The sequence below is a fragment of the Chionomys nivalis genome, chromosome 3 (genome assembly GCF_950005125.1).
Source record: "Chionomys nivalis chromosome 3, mChiNiv1.1, whole genome shotgun sequence".
Classification (NCBI taxonomy): domain Eukaryota; kingdom Metazoa; phylum Chordata; class Mammalia; order Rodentia; family Cricetidae; genus Chionomys; species Chionomys nivalis.
The window spans coordinates 119094567-119114287 of NC_080088.1; the positions used below are offsets into that span (position 1 = coordinate 119094567).

General features: G+C 56.0%; 1 protein-coding gene across 1 annotated transcript in view; it reads left to right on the forward strand.

The window, feature by feature from the left end:
• Positions 1-19455, forward strand: part of Rbm19 (RNA binding motif protein 19) — an 83025-nt gene extending 63570 nt beyond the window's left edge. Inside the window, exons 23-24 of the mRNA XM_057765954.1 lie at positions 6663-6783; positions 18535-19455. Of these exons, the coding sequence (XP_057621937.1) occupies positions 6663-6783; positions 18535-18635 (222 nt within the window). The 3' untranslated portion in view covers positions 18636-19455. The remainder of the gene's footprint in view (positions 1-6662; positions 6784-18534) is intronic.
• The last annotated feature ends 266 nt before the right edge of the window (positions 19456-19721 follow it).

Below are 19721 nucleotides of genomic sequence, written 5' to 3' on the forward strand. Positions count from 1 at the left end.
AGCACAGTGTTATACAGCCAGGCTCCTCCCTCCTGTCAAGCATTGGTTTACCCCGCCCCACGCAGCCATCCCTGCCTTAGCACCTCACCCTGGGAAAGGGCTCTCTGGGGGGAGACATGCGGAGGCCAAGAAGTCCCATGCAGACAGCTTTTAGGAGCCCTTGAACCTCTGCACTGCTGAGCTCCCTCCAGCCCGTCCCAGCTTCTAGGGCCCTCTCACCTGGATAGGCAGTGGGGAGTCCCAGGCAGGTGGGTTTGGCCCCCATTGGCTAGACATCCACCAATAGGCAACGGGTTTCCATTCAGGCCCCACCATCCTTTTGCATAGCCCAGGCTGGCCCTGGAGGAAGGAAAGGAGGGGAGGAGCAGACAGATGCCCAGAACCCAGAATATTAATTGTTCCCCACGTGAGGTGCCTTTAATTCTCCCTCCTGAGCCACGCTCCTTTGTACTTTTGTGGTTGCAGCTGTTTTAGCCACCGACACTGTTGTTTTAAAAGGCCTATTTTCACATAGAATGTTATCCAATTAGCAGAGCAATGTGTTGGCTTAAATAAACACTCGGGGGGAGCCGGCAGCCGGAGATGCGATGGCGGCTGGCGTTGGCAGGCAGAGCTTTGCTGTGATAAACAACCGCCACTTTAATTGTAGGGTCTCATGCTTCTCTCTTCTCTTTTCCACTTCTCCACCATGGAGGGTGGATGCCCAGGGAGCGAGCGACAGGATGCGTGGCCTGAGCTCAACGCTGGCTGGTGGTGCCATGTGGTGCTGCGGGCCTATCAGATACGGGGTGGTGGACAGCCTCGGCAGCATGTGTGTAGCGCACAACTGCATGGGTGCACAGGGCAAGAATGAGGTGTCAGTGCAGCAGGGTCTGTGGGGGTGGCCCCCAAGGAAACACCTCTTCCAACCAAGCAACGCCAAGTGGGATCAGGGTGGCCCATGACGTCAGCTGCCTTCCTGTTCCACATGTGGGCTCCTTAGCGCAGGTGACCCTGACCCACAGCAGGAACTGGTGACATTGCCCTTTGGGAGTGGCAGAGCACGAGAGAACAGATGGTGTGGTGCGCATGCTGGGGATGGGGAGGCAGCTGAGTCCTCTGGGCCCTGAGGTTCCCTGCAGGATTGCAGCCTCTGCTGATGGGTTGTTCTGTGTCTGCCAGGATGCAGCCAGAGCTGACCCAGGCATCCGGGTCTCACCCCCACGTTTCTGTTTGCGTGGGTATTCATGTTGTATGCAAGATCACGCTGGCATGTGAACGGTGCTGCTCTGCCAGGCATCTGTCACCACAGTCCATGGGTACAAATTCTAGCCACGCTTGCATTTCGGGGCAGGGACTCAGGCTCCGCCAGCACTAGTGGGCTAGCAACCTGGGATCAGGTGCTGCCCGTTCACTGCCGAGGCATAAGCAGGATCACACTGTGCCATGCTGCCAGTTCCAACCCCGCAGACCTCTGAGGACCGAGGCCTGCCAGGCACCTTGTAGACCCAAGCAAAGACTTGGCTTTCAGACCTGTCGGGTACAGTGTAAGTCAGAGAAGATAGAAACCCGGCCATGAGGTGTGCATAGGGCCAGGGAGCAGCCACTGCCTTGCTTAGGTCACCGGCTAAGGGTCATGGGTCCTCACACTGAAATTGAGAAACATACAACATTGTGCTATTGTAGCAGGTTACTGGACAGTGCAGGAGCAGCCTGGTCAGCACTGCCTGTCACTTCTTACCCTGACCACCTGACAGCTGCCCTCCCTGCTTCACCCCTGCCCTGCGGTAGTGTTTGTCTTTCGAGTCAGGCAGTGTCCTCAAAGGTTGAGTTGACTGAATTGAACTGATGGAATGACTGGGAATTCATCTCTTTGTGTCATAGAGTCGGGTACAGTCGATAAGTGAGCCTGTGACTGGTCGTCTTGAATGATGGCCTTCCACTCCTCAGCGTCTGGTGGTTTGAATAAGGCTGGTTCCCATAGGATCCCCGGAGTGGAACTGTTTGGAAGGATTAGAAGGTGTGGTCTTGTTGGAGGAAGTGTGTTAGAATGTAGCTCTCAGCTACTGCTCCAGCACCATGTTTCCCACCATGATAATGGTCTAAGCCTCTGAAACTGTAAGCAAGCCCCCACTTGAATGTTTTCCATTGTGGCCGTGGTCATGGTGTCCCTTTACAGCAATGAAACAGTGACTAAGACAGTGTCACTTCTCAGAGTGGACTGCGGAAGTCACCCCATGTTTCCAAAGAGCTAGGACGCACTCCTATCTAAGAGGCAACTTCTGGGCAGGCCAGAAGCTGCTGGCAAGGTTTGCTGACCCGTCGTCATAGCACAGGCCATGAGGAGGCAGACTCGCCCCGGACGTCACTACGCAGTGTTTCCTGCAAGCCTGATAGGACTTGGTCCTCAGTGTCTGGACACCTGCATGCACGAGGCCGCCTCTTTCCCCTTCCCCTTCAGGTTTTGGGCACAGATATTTAGGGCAGGTTGGTGATGTTAGTGTCTGCAGCCCTCTGGCTTTGCCAGGGTTGGCATCCAAGGAGCAGGGGGCAGGACCAGGAGACTCCTGACATCTAATATTAGGTTCATCCTTAGCCTCTGCCCACAGCTGGGGATCATCCAGTCCTCTGTAACCACATGGGACTGGAGTCCTGTCAAGGGCACTAAATGGTTTTGGTTGCTGGAAGAAATTTGTTTTCAGGGAAACTGCATAGAGGTCAAACACAGCACTGTACTGGCAGCATTCTAGAACCTTCCATGGTCTTAAAAGATGGCCACCAGATCCAGCTTCGTTGCAACCTGTATTGGTTCCCCCACTTTGCCTGAGCAGACTGTCTTCCAAGTGGGATCAGGATGAGGAGGCAGGAGGCCTTGGTCCTGAGTACTAAGACCTCAATCACAGGGCATCCCATATGGAGTGCGGTAGCTTAGGCTGGGGTAGATGCTCACAACTTGGGATAGTAGCTGCCTGAAACAGAGCCCCGACAATGGGAGTTAGTCCAGCTGGGACAGGTCCACCCCCACAGAGGCTCAAGTAAAGAGACTGACACTCCAGGAACTGAGGGACTAACTATGAGCAGTGGTCTCCTCGGGATCAGATGGTGGGGGTAAAACAGCACACTCAGGATAGAGACTCTCAGGAAGAGGGGTAAGGCCCATGCTGTTGTCTGGAGGTTGGGGTGGGAAGGAATTCCCACCCCCCTCCTCTCATCTCCCATCTGCCTCCCCTCTGTAGCGATCGGGAGACAGCGCTGGCTGTGGCCCCGGGAAGAGGCTCCCAAAGTGTAGAGGGTGGAGCTGAGGGTAGCCAGTGATGGCCACCAGGAGATGGCAAGGTGTGGCTCTTCTCTGGCATTCCCTGTATCAACCCTGAGTCTCTTGAGTTACACTCTGGACCATAGGCTTCCCAGCAGGCCACAGTGAAAGGTTGAAATGTCCCCTATGCCAGCAGGTGGGTGGCTGTGCCCATTCAGCAGGGACCCCAGCTGTGCCCTCACTGTGTCTTTGTGTTCTGAAGTGTGGGGTGAAATGCTGTGGTAGAGTGTGTAAGGCAGAGCCCCGCTGACCATCCCCCCCCCCCCCCCCCCCCGTGTGGAGACATGTTCTCAAGGCCCTCGGTGGAAGGGGACTCTGGTTTACTGAGAGCAGTGTCCCAACTAAGGAAGGGACAGGGCACCTTTCCTCTGGGATTCAGGGTGTGCTGGGCACAGGGTGACAGAGCCCCCCCCCCCCCCGACTAGGCCACTGCTTCAATGCAAAGATGGAACAGATAGCAGACCCTCAGGTGTCCCTGTTGAAGTGGGAGACCAGTGACTGTCAGTGAAATAAGCAAGCTGGAGTCATTTCGGTTGGAGACCTGTGGAACCTGGGGCTTCCCTGAGCTACACCAAGAAGAATGTTGGTCCTGGGGGTGACAAAAAGCAGCCACAGGACTGCGTGTTCCACAAGGGACAATCCCTCAGGCTATGTTGGCAAAAGTGAGTTCCCTGGGCCTAGCCTCTCTGTGGAGGTGGCGAGGTGGTTTCTCTGGGGCCAGGTATAGGGGAGAAGCTGCCAGCGGCCTGCATTCTTCCTACTCAAGTGTCTAGAATCTTCCATGCATCTCAGGTGTGTCCTTGCCCCAGCCCAGAAGCCCCTCAAAAGTGGTCTGTTTGTTCCTCCCTCCTCACTCCACCCCTAAGATGCCTCGGGCAGACAGTGTCCATCACCTCCACAGGCTGCATGTGCTCTGCCTTCCCGAGGCTGGCGTTAGCCTCCAGTCGCTGCTCGAGAACACCACACTCCAGCTCAGGAAGTGGGCACACAGAGCAGATGTGATGAAGCTTAGGTTCAGACACCTCAAGCAGCTTGAGCAACATCACACAGCTTGGGAGTGGTACAACAGGGATTTTAACTGAGGCAGCCTAGCTGCAGAGACACAGCCCCCACAGCTCCGAGTATGGAAAGCCCTTCTGATGGGAGGAGCTGATAAAGTACCAGAGGGGGAGAAAGAGGGAGAACCAAGAAGAGCTGTTAGCAGCTCCTCCAGTGAACAGAAACACCACCAGGCCTTCTGGGGTACAAGAAAGAAGAAATAGATTGCAAAAAATTGAGAAAGAAAATGAAGGCTGGGTTGGGGCAGCTCTCATGGGCCTCCCTGCCAGGATCTCTTTCTACTCTGTAAGTGTGGTTGGAGAAGTCGCCAGATGCAGCCTTGGCTGCCCAGACTGCCGTGCCCCCAGGATGCCGCTCCTCGGGGACACACACCAGACTCCCTACCAGTTCCTCTCTCGGTCTTGAGGGGCTGACTCCCCCAGTCCCGCCGTCTCCCTATCTGCCAGCTGAGCACTCATGCTTCGGAGCTCGGAATGAGCCATTTCGGCTCGGGGGCCAGATGCATTTTTATATCTGCCTGGGAAAAAATGGCAGGGGTTCTGCTGGCAACCAGGAGATGCTTCTAAATTAAACTTAAAAAAAAAAAAAAAAAGTGTGGGGTGCTGCACCTGGCCCTTCTCAAGAGTGCAGGAACAGAGCCTGGAGGCCTTCCCTCTCTCCGTGTGACTACAGAACTGTTTAACGCCTCTTCTCGCACCCCACCCCATCCCCAGGCCCTCCTGTCCCTCCAGATTCTGTTTGTCTTAAATGGACACTGGGTGCCGCCTTTACAACCTGGTCTAAGTCCTGCAGCCTTTCCAAGATGGGGCATGACCCAACTGGGGCAGTGACTAGCCCAGGGCCGTGGCCTTATTTCCCACACCCTGAAGCGTACACAACAGAGATGCACTGCCTGGCAGTTCCAGGGCCCCCAGACCAAGCAGTGTGGGGTACGTGTAACCCGTGCCTCCCTCCCATTCGCTGACCACAGCTGGTGATACTGGGTATCTGGTGGTGGGTAGACTCACCTCTCCACATGGTATTATGTGTCTGACAGTAGTCCTTTTGAGCTGGGCCACCTCATTCCTGTGTGATCTGGTTCCTTCAACCACTGTTTTCCAGCGCAGTCGCCTCCCAGAGTGCCCAAGGTCAGGCCCCCATACATCTCCTAGGGGAAGCTTTCCAACCACAGCAGTCACATCACGGGCAAGGGACAGTGGCTGGTTTAGGCCTCGCTGTGCTGGCTGATAAGTTCTTCCACGTGTCAGTGCGGTGCTCAGGAGCCCCAAGAGCATGCATCCTCTACACCTTAGAAAGCCGCAAAGGGAATTTGAGCACAGGAGATGGGTACCCATACTGTGTCCCCACGTATCCGCCAGGGCCCCACACCCAGGTGTATTCACCCTTCTGCTTGATGATGCTGTGCCCAGAAGGTTCCCTTAAGTTGCCTAAGTGCTTGAAGAAAAGGAACCATGGGGCCTGCCTCACTCCAGACATGGTAACTCTGGAGTTCAAAATTCTTGGCCTCCAATGTCCTGTGTTAGTGACATGGGTATTTCTGGAAGACTTGGAGGCCACTCCTGCACAGGGCCACTCAGCCTCTCAACTAGCCGTGTTTATAGAGGGCTTCAGTCAGTGCTGTCTGGTGATCGTGTGAATGCCCAGGACAGGCACATCCAGAAAAGCAGAAAGTGGTTTTGTGGTCTCCATGAGCTGGGAGAAGAATTGGGGGACTTGAAGAGCAATAACCAAAGTGCCTGTTTCATTTGAGATGGTGATAGAATGTTTAGAATCCACATGCTGATGCTTGCATATAAATACACAGACCGTGTATTGATTATATCGCAGTTTAGTGTTTGAAAGGCAGGGGCAGGGGACAGGGAGCTAGGCAGAGCAAGGAGAAAGAGGCTGTTTGAGGCCCGTGCTGCTGAACTGGGCATGGGAACCCGTGGTGGAGGGGACAGGGGACCAGTAAGGAGACAGCAGAAACAGACAGGACAGATTCAAGGAAGAAATAGGGAACAGGCACAGGGCCAGCAAAAGAAAGTGGCATTGAGTATCCCTGAGGGACTGTCCTCTGATGACCCTGAGAGTCATTGGAGTCACCCTCCACAGATAAGATGGCGCATGGGCAGCGGGTGACCAGCCTGTCCCGGGGGTGGATGTGTTGACCGCTCACTGCTTGTAACTCTTTCCCTTGCAATACAACTTACTAATTAGGTAGTTGTGCCAACAGCACCCCAGTACCTTGCCAGACGCCCAGAGTCCCAGGGCTGGAGGGAGACTGTGGAACCCACAGCTCACAGACTGTCTCTCTTGTCCCCTCCAGAAAGCCTTCAGCGCCCTCTGCCACAGCACCCACTTGTATGGCCGGAGGCTGGTCCTGGAGTGGGCAGACTCGGAGGTGACTGTGCAGGCTCTGCGGAGGAAGACGGCCAGACACTTCCAAGGTAGGAGTGGTGGGAGCTGGGACAGGGATGGTCTGGAGAGCTGCCCTCACTTGTGCACAACCCCCAGCCTCTGTGACTAAACCCTCTTGTCTCAGGATAGCCATATACACAGCCACCTTGTCTTGCATGCAGGTAGGGCAGTGGGGCCAGGCAAGCAGGAAGGACAAGGCAATTGTCGCCTCTGTCCATGTTATGGTCCTCAATTCAGGTTCCACAGTTGTTCCCTCAAGCCCAGGGGTGCCGACAATGGATCCCAGAGGCTGGTCCTGAACCACAGGGGTTACCAATATGCCTTTCTGAAGGGCTGCCCACTTCCTGCCTGAGCTCTGCGCCCCCAGAGCTGACTTCATCCAGGTGACTATTGAGCTGATGACCAGGAACTCATAAACCCTGCTGTTCTCATTCTTGGGACACCATGGTGACTAAGCAGGGCCGTGGGAGAAATGGGATCCGTTGTACCTGATGCTAAGGGACAGAGGGAATCGGGGAGGGGGAGAGCTGGAGTCAGTGGGCCTCGTCTCTAATAGAGTGTGCACCCCTCACTAGGATGTCAAGGCTTGAACTTGAAGCCCACTTCCTTAACAGCACCCTCACAAGGTCCCCAGGAAGCAGAGCACAGCAGTTACCATTGTCTGCTGGCCTGAGGTCTGTTGGTTTTATGAGTCTCCCAACCGGGAACACATTCCTCCTCCCACTGACTGGCAAGGCCGGGTTCTGGGCTAGTCTGGAACATCCCTGTCTGCAGTAACATTGATGCTGTGGTCAAGAGGCAGGCAGTTTCTTCCTACCTGGTTGTCCCAGCATCAGGACCCTCAGGTATCCTCCTGGCTGGTAGACTCAGAGACCACTGTTGTCCCCTGAAAGTGTTTGCTGTGAGCTCTGTGTCTATAGAGCTGGGATCAGGATCGTCTGTCCCTGTCGCTTGCCAAGGACAGCCAGAGGACCCTAAAGGGACGTTGTCCTGGGGCTATAAGCAGCCCAGCGAGATTGTTTCTGGCCAGTGCTAAAAACCAGAGGCAGCATGGGGCCACTGACTGCAGGAGACTAGAGCCCTGGGACATAGACCCTGCCTTCCACTTGCCTTCTATCCAGAGCCATGCCACCTGCCCACCACACTTCCCACGCTGCGCCCCTTTGATACAGTTCCTCATGTGGGAAACCCCAACCATAAACTTATTTTCATTGCGATTTCATAACTGTAATTTTGCTACTGTTACAAATTGTAATGCAAACATCTTATATCTAGACTATCTGATATGTGACCCCTGGGAAAGGGTCGTTCAACCTTCTAAAGGGGTTGCAGTCCATAGGTTGAGAACCTCTGCCCTACAGGGTTCATTGTTCCCCAGCTAAAGGTGGGGCCTCGGGCCCTCACCCATGCCATTCCACATTAATCTAGTACGTTTCTCTCTGCTGCTGCTTGTGCTGTTAGTGGTGTGGAGACCGCTTCAGAGGACCGCTGCTTCATGCAGCCATTCCCTCCCTCTGGGTGTCAGGCGTCAGTCAGTGCCTGTCTTCTGCTCCTCTGTGCCTCTGCCCCGTACGTTCTTGCTGTTTGCCTTCTTATGTTCTGACCAGGCCCAGCCGCCTCCCCCTGCCCCCACCCCCCACGACAATTGTGGTGTGCTGTGTGCTTGTATTGGGACTGGTTGATTTCTGTCTGGTACTCCTGTTTAGTTCAGGCTCTGAGAAGCACCAGGCTTTCCACCCAGGGCCGGGAGCATTCCAACCCAAGCCAATGCAAAGCTGGAGAAGCGGGGGATTGCACACTCAGTGGCAGGCTCACAACTCAATAAGATCCCAAGTCCTGATGGGCAGACAGAACCTGTCTGCATCGACAGGCATCGACAGGCCCAAATGCACCCATCGGCAAATGTTTATGGAAGGCGCTCTCCCGGGACCAAGGCAGGGGCCTGCCTTCCCTGTGGTCACCCCACCACACAGCCCAGGCCTGCAAGAGTGTGGGTTCAGCACTTCTGCTTTGCATGGGCAGAAGCCCCTTCAATAAATTGAGCTCTGAAGACAGCATCTTCTCCTCCCAGGTGAGAGGATGCAGCAGAAGCCAGGCCTTGGTTCTGCGCAGAACCGTGGAGCCCCAATAGGCAGGTCTAGCAATGAAGCTGACAGAGATACCTGTGTCTGCCCCTCCGGCAGATCCGAGGTGGCCACAAGGACTGAGGTCTCCAAGCATGGCTGTGACTTACATCAGGTATTGCCCTGCAGGCCCTGGGGCAGGTGCAAGGCTGCCAGGTGTGCAGATGCCCTGGAAACAGTGTGCCGTCCACCTCCACCTTGTCCTGCACATGTGCACAGCAGCCAAAGTCCTCAGAACAGGGCCGCAGGCCTCAGTGCCTGCCCGGGCCTCCTTTCTCTTCTGCCCTTTTCCCTGCTGCGAAAAATACTGACTCATTTGTGTCAGACTCTGCATTATTTTGAGCATCCAGGGTCCAGGACAGAGTTGGGCACGAGTCCCACTTGCCCTTGGGCTCTGCCAGGAAGGCACTCAGACCTCAGGTGGAAGCCTTGAAGTACTGGCCACCACAAAGGCTCCCTGAGGGCTGTAGGCCATGCCATCAAAGGCAAAGCTCAGGAACAAGCTTGCTCATGACACCAGGGTCTGAGCCATTCTCAGGGCTAGTGATGGGGAGCCAGAGCCGCTACACTGGAGCTTCCAATGCAGCTCCTGCCCTGGGTTATGCCTTGCCCACAGCCCCGCTGCTGACATGGAAGGGATGGTGAAGACATAGCTCCCATTGTCATCCCTGTGCGTCTCTTCTGCTAGGCCTTGCCAGGACCCAGGCGTAGCTGCAGTCTTTTGTGTGCTTAATCGTACAGGACTCAGGGAGGTAGAGGCTGTCGCTGACTCATTTAGCAGATCAGAAATCTGAGGCTCAGGCAGCTCAGGTAACTTATTAATGGTCACCCAGCTACCCGTAGCACAGCTGGAACACAAACCTAGGTTTTCAGCCATTCTTCTGACCAAGCCTTTGCATTGACTGATCGGGTCAGCACCCTTATGTTAGACTCAGCGTGTGTGTGCGTGTTCTACTATCCACTCTATGGTCTCTGGTAAGTCTCGGCCTTAGCTTTGCCATCTGTACAGTAGGCACAGTGTGCCAGCACCTCGGGGCCTGTGGCTACAAGGAGATAGCAATGGCTCCTTCTTGCCACTCTCCCAGGCCCAGGCTAATGCACTGAGGGTGCTGTGACTGGGTAGAGTGAGAGCCTGGTGCTCCTGACTCTCCAGCCAGGGCACACACAGCCTGGCACGTGGGAGGAAGGGCCCAGGAAGTCACTAGACCTGACTGGGAAAAAGTCAAGCAGGTACCTTGGGGGGAGAGAGGCTCTACTTTCACACCCCCCCGCACACACACACACACACACACACACGGGCGCGCGCACACACACATGCACGCTCCTGGACTATCCCAATTTGGTCCTCTCCCAACTCCTATCCCTCCAACTCCTGTCTCTTCCTTGCTCTCTGCCTCCCAGCCCCTCCCTCCCTGGTCAGGAATCCGATCTCTGGTCTCCAGCCCCTGGCCCTGTGATAGGTGAAGTGCTGTTCTTCTCTGCCTGCCGCATGGGATGTGAAAAGAGAGCGCAAGCGGGGAGAGGAAGAAAGTCTGCCTCTGGCTGTGTCCCTTTCTTCCTAAGCATGTTACAAACCAGCAGGGTTGCAGCATCTCAAAGCTTTCAGGGTTTGGCAGGCCACGGTCCCCACGAGCACGGGCGACAGAATAAAATGGCCTGGCAGCAGTCTGCTGCCCAGCCCTGTCTTCAGCACTCACAGCCAGGGAGGCCTGGCACATGGGCCTTTACTTGGCTGGAGTGTGGCTCGACTTCCTTCTGTTGTCTTAGTCCGGCTGGGGAGGCCTGATGGGTTGTGGTTAGCGTGGTTAGTGGCTGCAACTTTCACCTCCAGAGCAGGAGCGCAGGCGTGAGCAGCATGGCAAATGGCTGGTGATGCACTCCCTCCACCCGCCCCACCCCTGCCTTATACCCTGCCCACTGGGCCTGGCAACGCTGGCCAGGACAGAATATAGACAGAAAGTGCACACGGTAAGAGCCCTTGGGCACAGATGGGGATAGTCCTGGCCAGTCAGCCGCAGGCTTGACTCTCTGAGCCAGCCTCCTAGCCTCACGAGGCAGCCCCCGACCCTGTCCCAGCAATCCACCACCAGCCCTCTGTCCAGACATGCAGCATTCCTTGCCGTGCTACTTTTTCTCTCGGTGCCTTAACCCTCCCCCGACCCCCATGTGTCCTCACATGCGGCTGAGTCCTTTTCCCCTCAAGCTTAATCCTCCAGGAGCGACAGCTCTCTCCCTCTGCACTAACTTACCTTGCATCAGGCATAAAGCTGGCTTTGTTAACTATTCACAGAGTAGATGAATGAACCCCAATAAACCAATTATGGGTGTGGCTGGTGTTACCTGAACACCTAGCATGTTCCAGGCCCCAGGTGGTGCTAATTGCAGCCGCCTCCACATTAGGCATAGGCCCCGGCCCGGGCTCGGCACAGCCAGCAGTGACCCCCGCCCAGAGTTATTAGACTTGAAACACGAAGACAAGGACCCTGTTTGGAGTGTGATGTTCTCACTTTGTTCCTCGGGCCCTGTGCATCTGCAGAAACATGGCCCTGTGAATTCTTTCTTTCTTTCTTTCTTTCTTTCTTTCTTTCTTTTTTTTTTTTTTTGGTTTTTTTTTTTTTTTTGGTTTTTCGAGACAGGGTTTCTCTGTAGCTTTGGAGTCTGTCCTGGAACTCCCTTTGTAGACCAGGCTGGCCTCGAACTCACAGGCTGCCTCTCCCTCCCGAGTGCTGGGATTAAAGGCATGTGCCACCACCGCCTGGCTCTGTGAATTCTTTCTAAAGATGAGTTCGGCCTCAGGGAAGCCAGAGATATCTTTGTCGAAGGCCTTTGAGCAGCAGCAGCACTGAGCAGTTTTGCACACAGTTTAAAAGCCCAGTGGCACTTTAGCCTGACACACTCGGAGAGAAAGTCAGTTCCCATGTTAGAGGTGCAGACGGGCCCAGAGAGGTCTGTTCACTTTGCTAAAAGCACACAGCTCTGAACCCTTATAGAGTGAATACCGTTTCTTTCCACCCTGCATTCCCCACAGTTCTCGAATTCCCATGCACACACATCCTAGCTAGCAGTCTCAGCATAAGCTTTCCTAGGAGAAGGCATGCGACTTCATCTCTCGTTTCATTCCCTCACAGAGGTGGTGTTTGAGTGGGAGGGACAGGCGATTACCAGAAGCTAGAAGGATGGAAGTGCTGGCAGTTCTCTGAGGAAACTAGTTCTCTGAGAAATTAGTATGGATGGTACAATATACCTCAAGGGAAGGGGGTGCGTGTGGCGGCTAGAGAAAGCCTTCCCACGGAGTCAGCATTCCTGTGTGATTGTAAGGGACCAGCCAGCCAAAGACTTAGGGGAGAAACATCCCAAGCCCAGGGAACCGCAGGTGCAAAGGCCCTGAGGCAGAAGTGTGTTCAGTGCTGGAGCTCCAGAGTGTGGAAAACAGACAGGAGAGGCAGGAAGCCTGGCTTCCCCTCTTGTCGCCTGGGAAGCCCTGGAAGACTGGAGGGGAAGGCAAACGTCAGAGCAAGCTCATCAGACTCTATTGCTGCTGCTGTGTGGGATTGCAGTGGTTAGTGCTGAAACCTGGGCTAAGGAGCACACCATCGTCCAAAGATGGTGGTGAAGGCCACAGCCAAAGGCTGCAGGGAGGAAATTGGCCCGGAGAAGGGAGAGCTGGCCAGAAGTCAAGGGTGGCACCTCGGCTGGCCGTGAGCAGACCTGAGAGGCCAAGAGCAGGTGCAGAGTCAGGAGGTCATTTGTCTGACGTCAGCCAGGATGTCCAAGGGATATCAGCACATAGATGGATGGGTTCAGAGCTCAGGGGCTCAGACTGAGTTGTGATATAAATTTGAAGTTATCAGCATACAGATGATATTTAAAGCCTGCCACTGTTCCCTCAAACCCCCGTTCCACACCTCCATTGTCAGCAGAATGGCACGCTTTCAGAAGACCAGGGATCACGAGAGCCCGTTATCCCCCATCAGCCCCTGCAAATGGGCCTCCTTGATCTTAGCCGTGAAGACATAATCATCAGGCTTTCAAATCACAGGCGAAAAGTTCAAGCAAGTATGTGAAGTCACAGAATTTATTATTCAAAATATCCCCTGGTCGTGCTTTCTTCAGCTCCCTGGAGATGGGGGTTTTGTGTGAGCTCCACATCTCAGCCCCTCATCTGTGCCCCTCTCACTCCTTGTAAGACCTGGCTGTGCCAGCCCTTCCTCTGGACACCCCAGACTGTCAGTGAGAGTCCCAGGAGGGCTTTCATACTGGCACCTGGTTGCACGGATTGCTCGTGCCAGGAGAGGTCAGGCGCCACAAAGACGCGCTCTCGCTCACCTCCATTGCCACAGCTGGTGAAGTGAATGGAGACCAAGACTCACGAAGTGGAACCATGTGGTCCAGGCAGCCCCTGGCCGGGATGCAGATGGATGGGGATGTGGAGGAGCCTCTAGACAGCAACCTCATCTCCCAGTGAAGATGCACTTGGATCCTGCAGGTCCTCTGGACCAGCTGGGGCAGGTGTTATCCAACCACACCCCCTGCCTCCCTCTTAAGCCACACACACCCGAGCCTCCCACTCCAAGCGCTTTGACAATATCCTGCACACTCTGCCACCCTCCCCTGGGAGCGGCTGTCCGTGCGAGGAAGGGACCTGCTCCCAATCCCACTAAATTGTTATTGACTTGTGTTCTGTGCGTTCTGCAAACATTTCACTCAGCCGTCGCCAGCAAGCCCACGAATCCCTGCTAGGGCTAACGGGGAAGCCAGCTGTGCCGGGCCATCTCGCCCGCTCCTTCTCATCGATCACAGAATTAAACTAACGGGAGCACCGCGGGGCGGTGTGGGAGAGGCAGGGCCCGGCCACCATCCTGGGCGGGGCTGGAGGCCCAGGAACCAGAGAGTACAGGCTGCCCAGCGTACCTGACATACAGTCTGGCCCAACCAGAGGAAGTCAGAGAAAACTGCTTCTGAGGCTGCCTCGAGTACCGTACTGGTGATAGGCAGCTAGGAGCCCGTAGACCAGAGGCCACCAGCTGAGCCACTGGTGCCTGGCCCGTGACATGTGAACACAAAACAGTATTGGATTCATCATTGTTTGGCCACTGGAAGATCTGACCTGGAAATCAGGTCTGGCCACCCTGGTCCCACATCCCACAGCGAGACCTGCAGAGCTACTGTGCGTGCACTCCCTGTTGACTCTGTCGTCCAGTGTGACTCGGTGATGACTCCTCCTGGCCCCTACACTGGCATATTCCTTCCTGTCGCCAAGCAGGGCTGCAGGAGCCTCCTGCCGGCCTCCCTCCTCCTGCGCTCACTCTCTCTGCAGCAAGTCTCCCTGCCTCGACACCTGCTGCTCTCCCAGGCTGCACAGGGTTTCCACTTACACAGACCAAGCACAGAGGGCCCCAAGCCATCACGTACCCCTTCTCCTTGAGGTGGGTCAGCATCTGCATGAATGCTGCCCTGTGGCTGGCTCTGCTCTCATTTCTGTTGAGACTCTCAGAGGGTGGACCCACGGCAGGGCAAGTGTTCATGGGCCCCTTGTGCAGAGCTTCTACCCAGAGGACTTCCCCCGAGCCCAGGGAGCATGCATCAAACTTGTGGGATTCCTAGAAAAGTCCACACTCAGCCTGCCACAGCTAAGCAAGTCCCCAGCTGCCTAGAACCCCATTCCTGCCTGTGTCTCAGCTTTCCCATGGCCTCCAGACCCCCTGGTTGCCAGGTGCTAGCCATCATAAACACTTGATAGTACATTTAACACTTCTTGTCTGCCTTGGCCTCTGCCTTCAGGCACCTGAGTGTCCGTCCTTATGTTGGCCCCAGTCTTGAAGGCCTTGTGACTAGTCATAGTCAGTCATATTTTGCATTTTGAAATGGGATCTCTCCATTGTGCAGGCTAGCTTCACACCACCAGGCTCGGGCCTTCTTCCTGTGCCAGCCTCTCTGGTGCTGGGGTTCCAGGCATGGCCAGCAACTTGGGAACTGTGTTCCTAATCAGCTCTGTCTTCATTCAGTAGCTGAGCCCAGACAGGGGAAGCGCCTGGCCTGCTGCCTCCAGCCAGAGCGGCGGCGAGGTCTGCTCCTGGCCTGCTAACTTACCATCCCGGGCTGTCTCTGTCTTGTCTCTTCTTCGCAGGCCCTTCCAGCATCCTTTCTCCCTGTCAGCCACACTCTCATCCCCAGCCTGCCTGCCTCTCCTCCCAGGAAGCGCTTTCTCTTGTCCTCCCACAGGCCCTCCACCCGCGCCTTCCACACAGGCAACATTGCCAGCCAGGGAAGGGAGAGATGCGGGCTGGCATTCTGTCAAGGAATTAATTGAAAAATAAAACCATTAGGTGGGAACTGGAGAAATGCAGAAGTGGTGTTTGGAGGTTGGGGGGAGGGGGCAGGACTGGGGGGCTGCTGGGGGCCGGCCGAGCTTTTTGTCAAGTTCATTTCTCGGTATTGATGTTTGGTGACAGTCACTTCTTGTTTATCTTCAGGAGCAGCTGCGCCGTGGAGGGAAAATGCACGGCTTGTTTCATTTATTTATTTCACACCTTCCCCGGGTTCTGCTTTGTGTTTGTTTGGTGAGGACCCACTGAGGCTTCCGATGTGGGGAAGTGGGGTTTCCACAGCTGTTCCTGCCAGGCAAGCCGGCACTCTGTGTGGAGGCAGGCCAATGGGGGGCTGGGTGGCAGCGAAGACGCAGGGCCCAGCGTGTCCGGGGGGGGGGGGTTCCAGCCCCAATCCCTGGCTGTGAACTCGAGCCAGACCCACAGCAAGGTGCACCCTTTGACTCCATCATCCTCACAGCTGCCCCAGGAGGCGGCAGAGCTCAGCGTGACTTAGCTGCTGATGGCAGGGTCTGTTGATCTGGGGTCCTGGAGTTGTGGTCACTGCCTGGCCCCTTTGTTCCAGGCCTCCAGCACTTCCCTGGACAATTCGTTTGTTTGTTTGTTTGTTTGTTTTAAGATTGATTTATTATGTATACAGTGTTCTGCCTGCATGTATATGTGCAGGCCAGAAGAGGGCACCAGATCTCATTATAGATGGCTGTGAGCCAACATGTGGGTGCTGGGAATTGAACTCAGGACCTCTGTAAGAACAGCCAGTGCTCTTAACCACTGAGCCACCTCTCCAGCCCGACAACTCGTTTTCTAACCTGCAGCTGAAGGAATGGCTGGTTGTTCCCCCAAGCCCTGGGCTCCTCTTACTGACTCTGCAGGTGGCAGATGGTCACTCACACTGGGCCAAGCAGAGTCACCAGAAGCAGAAGTCAGTCACTTCCTCAGGGAGGCCAGGCCTTTGTGGGGGCTGGTTCCCTGTTGTGGGAACTCTGAAGGCTCCAGAACACTGCTTCTTTTGCCTCCCTAGAAGTCTGAATGTGAGCAGAGTGACCCATTCAAAGGGTTCCCTAAGTGTGCCAGCAAGCAGAAGGAGCACCCATGGGCTCCAGGGGCCATGGAGGTGAGGGTCGCATGTCACAATCAGCCCAGTGCACCCTAGAGGCAGAGTGTGGAGCACCCACTCCCTGGCAGGAGACCCGGTAACTAAGAGAATGACCCTAGGCAAGAAGCACCCCTGCATCTGGGTGCTCGAGAGAGCAGCTCTTTAGAAGGGGGACAAAGGCCTGGACGGGGTAGAGACCTCTGTCTGGTGCCATGTGCCCAGGGTAGGGGCAATGGGTGCCCTGTCCCCAAGGCCTCCTGCCCAAGGGTGGTTAGCGGGACAGTGTTCACAGGCCCCACCCAGGAGTCAGCTGGATTCTGTTTGTGGCTCCAAAAGCAAGTGTTGATCAGGTCTCTGGTGTGAGAGAAGTCGGGGGAACACTTTATGGAAAACGTTCTTGGCCTCATAAATCCTTCAGAATGTCTGGCCCTCCTGCCATAGCCTGATCCCTTTGACCCTACTGTTCCCTGGCCGTCTTCAGCCATTCGGTCACCATTTCCTGAGGGCTGCCAGGTCCCAGGACAGTCTCAGCAAGAGAGATGAGCAGGGAAGCTTCACACAGATGTGAGACCCTGGAGTGCTCCAGTAGAGAGAGCATTCCAGACAGGTCATGGCAGTGCAAAGGCCCTGGGCTAAGAGGAATGGGCACCAGGATCGGGGAATGACCAGCTCCTGTGAACCATTCGCCAGCAGTATGATGGCTTCGGCCTCCCCCAAGAACAGGGCACAGCGGAGGTGCTGCAGAGTGGTACGTGGGCTCTGGCTGTGGTTTGCCCATTGGCTTGACGGGCTCTCTGGTGGCCTCGAAGGTCGCAGCGGGAGGGGCGTCAGACGCAGGCCGGGAACCTGCTTTGTTGTTGTCTATTTCCAGCCCTATTACCTGCCCACGATTCAATTTCCTGAGGCCATTGTGCAGCCGGGATGAGGCGCAGAGTGAAGAGAGGACACGGCAGGGAGCCCGGCCGCTTCCTCCCCTTTCTGCAGTTGGCCATGATGGGCATAGCTGCCAGACCTTGGCTCTCAGCCAGTGCCCCCGCCCTCCCCCCCGCCCCGCCAAGTCCTCTCCCCACAGCACAGCCTCCACCCCAGCCCTGGGCTCCTGCATTCATGCGTCTCCCACTTGGATGCCTCACGGGAGCCCCGGCTGGGGACAGTGTCCCAAACAGGAGTGCCTGCTGCACAGTGGGAAAGGGGGGCACAGGCTGTGGCCAGCGAAGTGTGGGGAGCCAGGGCAAGGGAGATCAGGGTGTAGGCTCTGCAGGATCCCCTAGAGCAAGGCAGAGTGGACAGGGAGAGTTGGAGGTGGCTGGGTCAGAGGACCACCATGGAGGAGGTGGGCAGGGTCCATATCCTCATAAGCATGAGAAGAATGAGATAAGGAGAGGGACTCCAGGACCATCCCCACATCCCAGGAGGAGCCAGGCATGGCGCCCCCATTTACTGCCATGTACCGGTGTGAGGTAAAGGGTCAGGGGGCGGGGCTTTACACAAGGAGTTAGAGTCTCCTGAAGGTGGGAATTTGAGTGGGCAGCCTTTTTATAAGTTAGGCCTTCACTAGTGAATGGATGGTTAGGCTGGCAGAGGGACTGGTGGAGCAAGCAGCTCATAGCCAGCCTCCCTGTTTCCTTGTCTGTGGGGTTGTTGAAGGTACCATAGCATACAGTGAGTACTCAGTCAGTGGCATTTGGAACAGCTGTGTGTCTCAATCCCTGTACCCCTTCCTCATAGAAAACTCTTCTGCACTCATCAAAGCCCAAATCAGATAACCCATCTCCTGCAAAGCCGCCCTCACTGTTATGGTCCCCACGCCTCTCTAGATTCCTTGGGCACTGCAGCCATGCACCTAACATTGGCTGATCTGCTTACAGCCACTCAACCACACCCTGGGGGCCCATGGCTGCCACAGAAACGGAGCTGGCTCCTGCTTCTCTGCCTAGCTGTTGCCAGAGTTGGCTAGGCCTCTGGCTGGCAGGAAGGAAGCAACTCTCAGGTGGCCACTGGCTCCCTAAAGTGGGTCCTTTGCTCTGTGACAAGGATGGGAGAGGGCGCAGAGGTGGCCAGCAGCAGGGGGAGGCCAGAGAGAGGCGCCTGGCCGAAACTGGACTAACCAGGGCCTGTGTGTTCTCCCGTCCTTCTCCGATTCCCCATTCGTTCTCCTTATGCCCGCCCCACACCTCTGCCCCCTCACTGTTTAACCCTCTCCGGGTCTTTTCTCCTCTCTGCCGTCTGCCACAGAGCCCCCGAAGAAAAAGCGATCTGCAGTGTTGGATGGGATCCTGGAGCAGCTGGAAGATGGGGACAACGACGATGACAACGAGCAAGCTCTTCAGCTGTGAGCACCTGCGCTGGGGAGCCCATGTGAGGTGGCTCCTTTCAGGGACACAGACCCGACATCCTCCTCTCCTTGTTCCCCGAGGAGCAGAGACTCTGTGGTGGGTGACAGTGCACAGCCAGTGTTGAGCCCATGGGAGGAGTAAGCCGCTGTCTAGGCGGGGACTCGCACCTCAGCCCCGTTCACCAGCCACCCCAGCCGCACCCAGCCAGACTCCTGCAGCCATCTCACCCTCTGCAGCACTGCCGGCCAGAGGATGGAGCTGTGGATGCCACCTCAGGCGCAGGGCCCTTCCCAGACCTGGAGCATCACATTCCACGCAGGCTGGCCTGGGTGTTCCATCACCATTGCCTCTCAAGGTGGAGGCCCTGGGAGCCCTGTCCAAGCCTCGCCCTGGGCCAGTTCACCAACTGCAAAAGATGACATGGCATCAGGCAGGGAGCGGGGCCACAGCCCTTCACCCACTGTCCAGCCTCGGCTCCAACACCCCTAGCGTGCAGTTTCAGACCTACGTCATTTTGAGCTCCGGTGGTATCTGCTCAGTGCAGGCGATGGGCTGACCATGGTGGCCTCAGCTAGCCACACCATGTTCAACCATCCAACCCAGGAAGACCTAAGACGACTCCTCCCACTTCTGAGCCGTTGTCACCTGGACAGGTCTCGGACTTTTTGGAGGGAATCTTAGCCTGTGTGGTTTTTGGGGGGATGAGTCCCTGCTTTTCATAGTGGTCCGTACCAAAGCTAGGACCACACCCTGTGGGTGGGGCTGGCACTTTGTTACAGTCCAAGGGCACTGAGAGTTAGGCAATAAAAGTCAGAACCTAGAGTGGCTCAGCTCCCCCTACCTCATTTCAGATATCACCCTACACCACCTCCACCGGTGGCCCTGCACGGAAGGGTCAGGTCGCTCGCTGCCACGCCAAGGCTGGGCCGTCAGGAACCATGGAAGACAGGATGGGAAGTTTCCCTGTCCTACCAAGGTGTGCCCACATGTCACAGAGAGCCTGGGGCAGAAAGCCGCGGTCTGTCACCAGCATAAACTCCCCAGGATGGCACAGGAGCAGCTGGACTCTCCCCAAAGCAGGGTCCA